Source organism: Macroventuria anomochaeta, assembly GCF_010093625.1.
Source record: "Macroventuria anomochaeta strain CBS 525.71 unplaced genomic scaffold BU25scaffold_46, whole genome shotgun sequence".
In the NCBI taxonomy this organism is placed as follows: domain Eukaryota; kingdom Fungi; phylum Ascomycota; class Dothideomycetes; order Pleosporales; family Didymellaceae; genus Macroventuria; species Macroventuria anomochaeta.
Genome location: NW_022985407.1, coordinates 232,360 through 243,305, shown reverse-complemented (window position 1 = coordinate 243,305; position 10,946 = coordinate 232,360). Strand labels below are relative to the sequence as shown.

The 10,946-nt window shown below is 53.7% G+C and overlaps 2 protein-coding genes across 2 annotated transcripts; one reads left to right on the top strand and one right to left on the bottom strand.

The window, feature by feature from the left end:
- The first annotated feature begins 2,867 nt into the window (after positions 1–2,867).
- On the top strand, positions 2,868–4,360 carry BU25DRAFT_214521 (uncharacterized protein). Its single transcript, XM_033701247.1, has 3 exons — positions 2,868–2,889; positions 2,968–3,167; positions 3,435–4,360. The coding sequence occupies exons 2-3, from the start codon at positions 3,058–3,060 to the stop codon at positions 4,111–4,113; spliced, it is 789 nt and encodes a 262-aa protein (XP_033556495.1). The 5' UTR covers positions 2,868–2,889; positions 2,968–3,057; the 3' UTR covers positions 4,114–4,360.
- Positions 4,361–5,374: 1,014 nt separating this feature from the next.
- BU25DRAFT_378168 (uncharacterized protein) lies at positions 5,375–8,837 on the bottom strand. Its single transcript, XM_033704163.1, has 3 exons — positions 8,468–8,837; positions 6,339–8,413; positions 5,375–6,283 (listed from the first exon to the last, which is right to left on the bottom strand). Exons 1-3 carry the CDS (start codon positions 8,805–8,807, stop codon positions 5,546–5,548), a joined length of 3,153 nt encoding a protein of 1,050 aa, XP_033556494.1. The 5' UTR covers positions 8,808–8,837; the 3' UTR covers positions 5,375–5,545.
- Between the last annotated feature and the right edge of the window lie 2,109 nt (positions 8,838–10,946).

The window sequence follows — 10,946 nt, the reverse complement described above, 5'->3', positions numbered from 1 at the left end:
GGATCTTATCGCATGGTATCATAGAGTCTATCTCTTCAAAGGCAGATTTCATAGTCATTGTGGCGTTGAGTAATTGTACAGTGAAGTATGGGTACAAAAAGGTGGTTTGGCGCATTACGCGAATCCGCGCATTACGCGCACGGACACGGTACAGTAAGCACAAGTATAAGCTTTTACATAAATCGTGTTGCGACCAATAGCTCGACTGCCTTGTTGACGCGAACCCTTCCATCAAGCACACCATGATGTTCCATTCAATTGTCTATCTCATTGTTATCACCCTACTTGTCCGCGGGAGGCGGGTGAAGAATTCCCCAATCGCCGGCACGTGATAGGTAGCTTACATCGAGCTTCTGCTCACCTGCAATACAGCACGCTAACCACCTAGTCTTGACACTACTCGTACTTGACGTTTCTGCTCTATTACTGACCTCGCGCTTCCTTCTTCTTCGGTTTCCCGGCCGCTGGAGGCGCCACCGATGAAGCCAGAAGAAGAGTTTCTCGTATAAAAGGCTGCATCGAGTGCGGAACAGGACGTAGAAGCGACGAGGGAAGGGGCGGCTAGAAAAGCGGAGAGGTGGCGGCAGAATTACCAGTAGCAAAGAAAGAGGAGATGAGGTAGTGACGAAGTGTGGCAGGGAATGATTGTTAGTGGGTTGTGCCGAGGTAGTAAATTTGAGTGAAGGGATGAAGAAATATTCAAAGGGTTATTAGGGTATGAACACGACAAATGAAGAGTTGACAATGTCCAGTGTTTGTCTTTTCTATGGTGCATAATGAGTTGTATAAGAGAGCTAACTCCAGGTCGCTTGTCACCACAACATATCATAAGCTCAGAATATTTGCAAGCTCTGAACATGACGCACCCGAACCACCTGACATCAGGCATGACTTCAACACTAGCATTCACCATCGCTCTGACCCCCGCAGTCACTGTTGCTATGGCGCTCCATCGTTTCCCCTCTTAAGGAAGATAAGAAAGGCAACAATGAGATGAACCAAATGCAACTACAGCGCCGGAAGCTCTCATTGAGAGATACTGGAAGGAGAAATGGTGCGATCAGGAAAAGGGGCAAGGACATGATGCATGAGCAGAGAGTGAGGGGATAGGGATAGGATACCAACGTAGCAGATTTGTTATATAGATGGTGAAGAAAAGAAGAACAGGGATAGAGATGGATTCAAGATAGCATAAGATAAAGCAGACTAATATGAGAAAGCACTTTTGTAGTATGTAGGAAAGATTGATAGGAGATACAGAAAGCAAAAACCAGGTTGTCACGGAGTGAGGACGCTGACCCTCGGGTGTACACGTGAGCTCTGGCAACATCCGTTATAACCCCGTTAAGCGAGCCTGTATTTAAGGAACCGTAGCTGTCCCGCTACGTAGCTCTTTAGAGCTACGTCTTGTAAATCTATCCTGCTACTACTGTCTTGAACACTGTTCTGTCCGGCTGCAACCCCGCCCCCTGACACAGGTAAGTCATCATGAAGAAAAATCAGAAGCAAAGAAAAACGTCCTTTTGCCAATTAGACTTGATCTTGAAAACGCAAGATAGTCTCTCCTAGTGTCCTTGTGGTTTCTCCCTTTTGTGCTGTAGGCCTTTGCTTCTACTTTTAGGGGCGTACAGCCCTTGCGCAGCTATATCTGCTACGTTGTAGGCAGCAGACGCGTAGTACAATTATAACATGTTATTCTCTCTTACCTTACATAACTAACTAGCCGGCCTACTGCCTGCGCGTGTTCTTAGGGCATAATAGCTTTTGAATCGCACTCATAGCAGTTGCAGTTTTGGCGCTGGGAGCGCGGCAGGCTCATGCTATACATACGCGACGTAGTTGATATGCAATGCCACTGTGAGCTACTTCGCTGATGTTCACGCTGACTTGAGTGCTGTGACGAATGTGTGCGAGACAAAATCTGTGACTGCTGGTTCGGTACGGTAGTGGGCAAAGTTACAGCCGTACTCTTAACGTGATGCCGGCTGTAAGTGTTGATGTCCATGTTCGCGAAGCCCTGGCTTAGGCCTCGCTCAACAGCGTCATCTCTACTGCCTTTGATGATGGGCCTGCGCCCCTTTGTGGGAGTCTACAGCGCACTCGTTATGGGCCACATAGCACAGCTCGCAAGGGCGGCATGAAGGGTGGGTGTTGCAGTAGTTGCAATAAATGAAGGTGTAACCGCGCAAGGCAGTGAGTCAGGGGGGAACCGCGCGAAGCAGTAAAAAATCGGTATATTGTGTTGTTCTTGTTCAATGTTGTATGATTGCCTCTCACCCGGCAGTCCTGTTTACATGACGTATGTATCGTGCAGTCAAGAGCAGGAGGTGCTTGTTGAAACAGGCAAGAGCACTGCACCAACACACATGACACCTTTACTCCATAAACCCTTACAGTGGGTATGCCCAGGCGAAGGCGGCAAACAAACGGCCAACGGCGGCAGGTCTAGCCGGGGGCGTCAGGCGTCGAAATGTCAAGTACTGATAGCAATTTGGTGACCTTGGGCTGCCTGTTATGTTGTTGGAAAGGTGAGCAGTCAAAGATGGTCTATCATGTCGTCTTCTTGCTAAGAAGCGACATATATCATATGGCTGAATTGCCTGGACCTGGGAGAAGTGACAACAATGAGGAAAAGGGTGCGAAAATTGGAAAGTTTGGTTGTGGTGAAATCTCAGTTAATCAACAGAGCAGCAAACCTGCTGGACGGGGAAGGTGCCAAGGACATTCAACGCAGGCGACGGACTTGGACGACTGATGCATCGCACACTCGACGCGCCAGTAGGCCGTTACCATGTATTCTTATTGTCGTCAGCCTTGCGCTCATGAAGATGGTGTTGAGCGTGTCGCAAGCATTGTTGTGTGGCCGACCTGTCATTGGCTGCCCGCCTTGTACGTCACTTCCCCAGCCGTCCATGGTTCCTGCCGGGCGTTCTTGTGCATGTCAGGCCCATCTTGACAGCTGCCCAGGTGCCGTTCCTTGCATTGTTTCGGCTCTTCAACACCTGACTTACTCGCATCAATCGCAACAACCGCCGATGAGCGCCATCGCCGCGCCGCATGGGATGGCACGACCGGCTCGTCTACTATCGTGATTTTGCATATAGCACCCAGAGGCTGCGAATGGCGAACGGCAACATTGGCCTTGTGCCTGCTGCCACCTTTGCTGAGTATGTAGACGATCCTTTCCTTGAGCGTGCGGGGAGCGAGGGCGGGCGCGACAGCGACAGCGACAGCGACAGCGACGGCGACGGCGATGGCGGCGCATCTGGGGAGTCGCAGTCGGAAGAGGTGGATGACGCTGAAGGTGTTGCGCCGGATGCGGACGCGTCTCAACCTCCTCGACTGCGGTGTCTCGCAGTGCGACCGGCGCTGGCGCATCGTCTCCACTCCCACCGCCTGCATGTGCGCGCAAAGGCTAAACTGCAACGCGACAGGCTGCTATCCGGGCCCATGATCGACATCTACGTGGGCGAGGCCCGCCGCCGCTGGACGCTGCACCGCAACCTGCTCTGCCACCACTCGGAGCAGCTCGAGGCCGAGCTCAAGGGCACCGGCAGCCACGACCGGAAGGACGCGCTCGAGCTGCCCGAGCACGACCCCGTCGGCTTCGAGCTACTCGTAAAGTGGCTCTACCAGGGCAAGCTCGACAACGTCTCCGACCTGCCTGATGCCACCCAGAAGTACGAATATGCTGTCAGCTGCCATGCGCTCTACCTGCTATGCGACCGCTTCGACTTGCCCCAGCTGAAGAACGTCGCCATGGACCAGTTCCGCAAGGGGCTCAACGAGGCCGAGCTGGTCCCCGACGCCGAGGAGATTGACGACATCTACCGCAAGAGCCCCCATGGCTCGCCCTTCCGCCGCCTGATGGTCAAGATCGCCGCGCGGCAGATCATGGACCCCGACAGCGAGCGCGACACCGAGACCTACCGCCAGTGCTTCGAGAACAACGCCGACTTCGCCATCGAGCTGGTCAACGCCATCAGACAGGGCACAGGGGGCATGCTGCTCGAAGATCCCACCGAGAAGGGCAACGAGTGCGAGTATCACGACCATGAAAACGGCCCCAATTGCAACGTCAAGGGCAAGGCCAAGGGCAAGCAAGGTGAATAGCCTCGATTCGTTCCACGTCTGGTCACTCGTTCCGCAACAGCATGGTAGTAACACGCATTAACCAGCACGCAAGGCCAAAGCCCCGAAGCCCGACCAGTCCTCCGCCAGATCAACAGCCTCCACAAGCTCCTACCCACCGAGCCGCCCTCACCACCCGCCTCCCAACCTGCTTCTCCCGCCTCCTCCCCACCAATCTCGCCCCGGAAGCTCCGGCGCCGGCCCTCTACTCCGTCGCCTCACAAGTCCAGCGACGTCGACGGCGGGAACCTCAACGGAGACGGCCGTCGCGAGTCATCCTCCCAGCCCGGACGCGACGAAGGACTGGGAAAAGCTAAAGAGGGTCATCACCCCAGAGAAGAAGGCCGCAGAAGAAGCGGAGGCGCCGAAGCCGCCCCCAGCCCTCGAAGAGCACCGCCAAAGCTCAGAAGACGGGCCTCACCCGCAGCAGCATGAGGAGGTGGAGGTGGAGGTGGAGGGTGCGGGTGGTGCGGTGATGAATCGGTCCGCGCAGCAGTCACCACCGCGGCGAGGAATTTGGGAGTGGGCGAGAGCAGGTACAGGGGGGTTGAATATTATAGGCAGGTTGCCGCACCCAGAATGGAAAGGCCCAGTGTCAGCATCGAAGGCAGAAGGCCTGCTGGCGAATGGCGCGCAAGAGAACGGAAGGACGACAGAGTCGCACGATGACTTCGACATCCCAACAGCAACCGCCACCGAGCCAGACAACATCGAAAGGCAAGAGGCGGCTGTCGCAGCGAAGATCGAGGGCTTGGGCATATCCAGTCTCGGCACCATGATGTCTCCGAATGACTTCTCGCAGACAAAGCGCTCGTCAGATGACCTGATCGCCAATGCTTCCGAGACCACTGGCTCACCATCGCCTAGAGTCATGAGGCATGACGCTTGGACGCATGGGGATGACACCACGCCCACAGCATCGAAGCCCACGTCCCCAACCGTGCCTGATACGCCTACGCCACCGCAACGCAGATCAGACTCGATCATGGAAGTCCCCAAACCGAGAGAGAAGCAAGATCAATCTTCCAAAGAATTAACCAGCGATACGGTATCGCGAGCACTGAAGGAGAACATTGCTGCGCTTACGCCAGAGTCGGCACCTGCAAAGGCGGGCTCAAGCAACCCCAAAACACCCAAGGAACCTCAAACAAATGCTGACGAGACACCCTCGTCTGCACCTGCAAAGACAAACGGTAACGCAAATTCTAGTCAGCGCCGCGTTCCTACATATAAGATCGCACTCGCGTCTAGCCTTCTTTCGCCCGCGAGGAGAAGCGCCTCCGCGGCGCACTAATACTTACACGTACCTGTTTGTTGATACCCAGTGACGTATACAAAGGAGCTCTCACGATGGCACGAGATATGTACAATGAAAAATTCAATACATGGTCTCTCAACTGCATATCCGCCCATTTCAGCGTCTTCCCCTCTCCTCATCACCCTGCGGGTTAGGACTTGCAACAGTCCCCCTCTTCACCCTCCTGAAACAGCTAAACTGCCCCCTCGTCCCCTCCCTCAACCTCTTCAATCCAACCCTCAAACCGCCCAACTCATCCTGCAACGCTACGCGCGCCCCGTTATCCGTTTTCTGATCAAGTATCTGGTAGATGTCCGTTTGTGTCTGGCTCGCAGCGTCGGTCGTGTAGCTCGCCAGCGTCTGGCTGATGAATTCGACGTCGAGCGTGGCTTGCATCAACTGTGGGAGGGAGATGGTGGGGAGGCGTGGCGAGCTGAAGGTGGAGATGAGGCTGGTGGTTGTCGCTTCGAAGAGGGCTTTTAGGATCCTAGGCGTCAAGGGGCTGTTTGGTGAGGTCGTTGACGTGAGGCTGTGGATTGTAACCAGGTGCAGCAACACTGTCGACACGTATGGCGAGGGATCCAAGTCGGCCACGCTCCTCCCTTTCTCCCGCGCAGCGGCGGCCCAGGACGTTGCGAATATACCGGACTCGATCCACGCGCCGATCTGAAGGGCGTGAGGTTTGGTGTAGGATTTGAAGAGTTGTGTGTCAAGCTGCGAGAGAACGTCCCGGATGCGGTTGGTTTCGTCGGTGAGCTGGACGGAGAAGAGGGTTTCGAAAAGAGACAAAAGGTGCGGGGTGATTTCGGATTGGAAGTGTGACATGTTGGAGAGGGTTAGGAGGAGGCGCGTTGACTATCATATGTTAATATAGAGGGAAGGAAGAAATGTTTAGGGAGTGAGGGCTTACCTTGTTGTTGGCATCAACTTTGCCCCATTTGCCGTCCACGTCTTCTTCACCGTCCAGGGTCAGATCGTCGCCTTTGGTTTGGAAGTCCTCGCCCAACGCTTTACGACCCATCTCTGCGCACTCGACCATGCCGCTCAACGTGCGGTACAAGCTAGTCACGAACTGACTTCTAAGCATTTGCAGCAGCTTGTTGCTGGGTGGGACGACGACGTCGACGGATGTTTTGCTCGAGGCTTCGACGTACATGATCTTCTGCAGGTGATTGAGTAGGAAGGACTGTACTGCCAGGAAGCGTTGAGGTAGGTTTGTGGTGTCTTTGCGGTCGGCATTGCGCGTCCAGTCTTCGAGCACCTTGAGCTTCTCTGCATCGGCGTTCCACGCTGCGCATACGGCGGATATACAGCGCTCGCGAACGCCGCCAACAAGTAGACGCAGTGCTTCGTCCAGACGTGAGCTGGAGCCGGTCTCAGGAAGACGGAATGAAGCGAGCTCGTTAGCAGCCGTGCCGATGAGAATGAGAGACTTCGACAGGTAGTGAGAGCCTGAAAGAGCGTTGGAGTGTGGTGGCCAGAACGCGTACTTCTCCCACGTCTCACCACGACTGGGTGATGGCGGCGGTACATTGTTGGGGTCGAACTTGAACCTCGAGCCTGCCGTAGGACTCAGGGCAGCTGTGAGTGGTGTTCTCGGAGTGGTCGGTGTCGGTGTGGTGGGCATTGGTGAGAAGAGCGCTGATACATCCTCGATCGGCGGATCCGAGAAGAAGGAGTACAGATGCTCGCGGACGATGTTGATCAGCTCTGTGGTGCCTTTCTCAAGATCGATCTTGTTCTGGTCAGTAAGCTTGTGGTGCACTGAGGACTGGTTCTGGTAGCCAGTAGGCATATTTCGCTGAGCTCGCCCACTCATGAACGACTGGGCAATGTCCCAGTACTCGATCAGTTCACCAAGCAGACCGCCCTTGGTTGAAAGCAGTGTCGTCATAGAGGCATGCACATGCTCCCAGAACTCGATCACCTTCGGTGCATCCAGTTTGGAAGGCTCTGCAGTGGCGTTAGTGCTGATTGGTACCGCACGTAGGTGCTTCTGCACTGATCGTAACGTTGGCTTCTTGCCATTCGCAAGGTGGCGCCGTAGAATCTCAATTTCGACCCGGGAGCGTTCGCACAAGATGTTGAGGCGAGACTTGAGATACTCATAGCGGGACAGTAGCCAGATCCAGATAGGGTTATCCTCTACGCCGAGCTCGAGCATGATGGAGATGAGACTTATGTACTCGTCAGACTTGATATCGTCAGTTCCGGTCTGGTGCTTCGCGAAGTGTGCCGATGCCAGCCTCTTCCACGCATCTCTCTTGAATTGCTCGATCTGGCGCTCAACGTCTGCCCACATCCTTGCTGTAACGATAATTTGGTGTATTTGGCTGTCGGTGAGAGGCATCTTGGAGTAATTCGCTTGCTCCACAATGTATCGTGCGTCCTCAGTGTACTTTCTCGCCCGCTTGTACTCCTCGATGATTGTCTCATGGTCCTTCCGGCGGATGGCATCCTCTACTGTCGACCCCACCTCGAACAGCCCGCGATTGCTCTCTACAGATTCGAGTATGGCCTTTAGCGTCTCTTCCTTATCGCGACCTCCCAGTGCAGGGCCCCAGACTTCCTCTGCCTTGACTGCGACTTCTGTAAGGGGCACCTTAATGCCGTGTACGCCATACTCGCTTTCTTTGACCAGCGCATTCTTCTTCTTCTCGCTTGGCACCGGCTGCAGGGACACGCTCGGCTTTCTGCCGGAGAAGCTGGTGCGGCTGGCGCCCCTCGTGTGTGTTGGCCTCGGTGGCTCCGAGTCCTTGCCCTGCTCACGCATTTCATTGTAGACGCGGTCGATGGTTGCCTTTGCGCCTACGAAGCGCTCGAAGTTGGTTTCGACGAGGACCTTGAGAGAGGCCGACTTCTGTTCGATGGACCGCGAGAGAAAGTCGAGGCCCTGGAGGAGCGTGTCGGTGGATGCATCGCTGTGGACTTGCGAGAGAAAGAGGGAGGGCGAGAAGGTAGTCGAGCTGAGGAGGAAGCGGTTGCCTGTACACGGTGTAAGTCAATGCCGTCCATATGGAGATCCCAATAAGTGCATACGCAGTTTGATGTCGTCCTCGACCGACAGATTGCGCGCCCGCAACACCTGGACGACACTCGGGTACATGCCCAGCGGATCCTGCTCGTCCTTCTGCACCAACGTCTCCACGCCATCCTTTGATCGTTCGGCGCCCGGGACCTGCCGCGAGAACCTCGACCTGTCTTCCAGCACAGAGTATCGCGACCGCGACCGGCGCACGGGTTGCGCTGTTGCTGTGGATGCCTCATCTTCCGAGAGCTGCCCCTCGTCGGCCGCGTCCTTCTCTTCTGGCCATGCTGCAGGGTAGAGCGTCGTGAGGTTGTACTTGTTGAGTATCTCGGTCTCTGTGGTCGAGTTCATGGCGGCATCACAGCACGAGGAAAAATGTAGATGTTGTGTATTTGGTCGAGTCGTGCTCGAGTACCAAGTGTCGCAAATGACAGCTGGTCGCGACCGCCAATCAGAGCTCCGGCCTTAGCGTACCTGTGTCGGCTGCTTCAATGGGCTGCATAAGACCACGACGATGCACCCGTCAACCACGGATCTCTACATACGTGCTCATGCTATTTTGGTAGGCTGTAAATTCGGCCGTTGTGCAAGCTTTCAATTCACTATCATTTACCCTTGGGGACTAGTGCATGCATGCACCCGTCAACCCCACCTTGTCGTCTACGACCTCCTACGCCTGCGCTGCGGTCATTGATCCACATTTGCGAACTCCTTGAGCCGACCAAGGATGGTCCTACATAGATATGAAGTATGCTGTACAGCTCAATCTAACCAACACTACCACCCGTCGCTTCGTGCTGCAATAGATGCTGTAAATGGAGGTGTAACCGCGTAGGGCAGTAAGTCAGGGTGGAACCACGCGAAGCAGTAAGATCAGTATATTGTATACTTCTGTTGTTTTGTGAGTGCCCCTCGCCAGGCCATCAGCAGGGTCTGTTTACATGACGTATCTGCTGTGCAGCTAAGGGAGAAGGTGCTTGTTAAAACGAGCAAGAGCACCGCACTAACACACGCCATACTCCATAAACCGTCATACTTCGTCATCTCTTGCTTGTCGTTATGAACCTGATCGCAACAACGACTAAGTGGACTCTATGTTCTCAGCTCAGTTTACTACAGGTCCTATCACCTGTTAATTTGCGGGCAGCTCCACCTCTCCTCCCAATGCTCAGCGCAGCCTCACTCCTAGTGGGCTCTAAGGCACGTCTGCTAACAATCAAATCAAGTCAAATATGCCGTTGGACTTGACTGAATTTGGCGATTGGCTTGTACAAAGTGGATTTGAAGGATTTGAGCACTCCAAAAAGTTGATTTGATTGATGGATTGGTGTGAGGGCTCGGCTCGGTCCCACCTGAGCTACACCAACCAAAAAGGTACAGTAACCCAATAGATATGGGTTCTGGGAACCGAACAGTATATACCCGTGACAAGTCGTGACAAAGCCCTCCTCCATTGAGGGAGGTCACCCCAACCAAAGGTGTAGGGGTCGCAAGCACATAGGCCCCGGGCACTCATACACCACACGTGCCCTCAACTGCACGTGACCAATGCCAAGACCATGGCCTGAGCGCCTGCTACAATACTGCAACCCTCCAAGCCTGGCGATCTCCCCTTCCCTCAACTCACCCACTATTCTGTTTCTGGCAAGTAGCTACCCCACACCCCCATTATTGCATCAACTCTACCATAGCTTTATGTCATCCTGACATGACTTGCAGCCAACAACAACCCTACCAGTCCTTATACTTGTATCAGCACCCAGCCATTTGTCAGCAGCCATTTCTCAGGACCCATTTATCAGGACCCATTTGTCAGGACCCATTTGTCAGCTCCCATTTGTTAGCTCCCATCTGTCAGCTTCTATTTGTGAGTTTGCAATTGTCAGCTTGCCACCCATCCAGATATATCAACCCTCTTCTTCCCACCTCTACAAAGGAGCCCTTTCTTTTTTGAGCAATCAGACCATGCACAAGACACCCCAACATAATCAAAGGTGTCAATGCCCATAGTAAATACTATTGCAACAGCCACAACAACGCATGCAAATTAATTCTAAGTACATGAAGCTATAGAACTATATACGATTGCCCTATCCTGAAGTTTTTTTAGTGTTCTAATAATGTGGTGGGGTTGCGCACTATCTGTGATAGTTGTGCTTTCCACCTGCTCAAATGATCCTCCTCACCTGCTCTGGAATTGATTCTACCCAACAATTGATCACTTCTATCGGCATGGCCTCCCACTCATCTCTCCATTGCATCTCACACTCCTTAGCATTGCAAGAAGGTGTAAAATCCTTTGTGATGTGGCACTTTATACAAGGCCAGGTGTCACAAAGATGCTATGAGTAGGCCCTTTAGGACTTGCTAGGAGTCTAAATCAATTACTACATACGGTATCTAAGTAGGTACAAGACGTTGTGTACCGAACAGAAACTCTACCAGCAATAGTCTATATACTTACGTGTGGGTTCATTTGGTTACCAGTTA

Coding starts and splice junctions, on each gene's coding strand:
- BU25DRAFT_214521 (XM_033701247.1), top strand. CDS start 3,058: ATGGGATGGCACGACCGGCTCGTCTACTATCGTGATTTTGCATATAGC. Junction 3,168..3,434: donor CCTGCTGCCACCTTTGCTGA/GTATGTAGACGA, acceptor GCAACGCGACAG/GCTGCTATCCGGGCCCATGA.
- BU25DRAFT_378168 (XM_033704163.1), bottom strand. CDS start 8,807: ATGAACTCGACCACAGAGACCGAGATACTCAACAAGTACAACCTCACG. Junction 8,414..8,467: donor CGAGGACGACATCAAACTGC/GTATGCACTTAT, acceptor CACCGTGTACAG/GCAACCGCTTCCTCCTCAGC. Junction 6,284..6,338: donor AAGTTGATGCCAACAACAAG/GTAAGCCCTCAC, acceptor AACATATGATAG/TCAACGCGCCTCCTCCTAAC.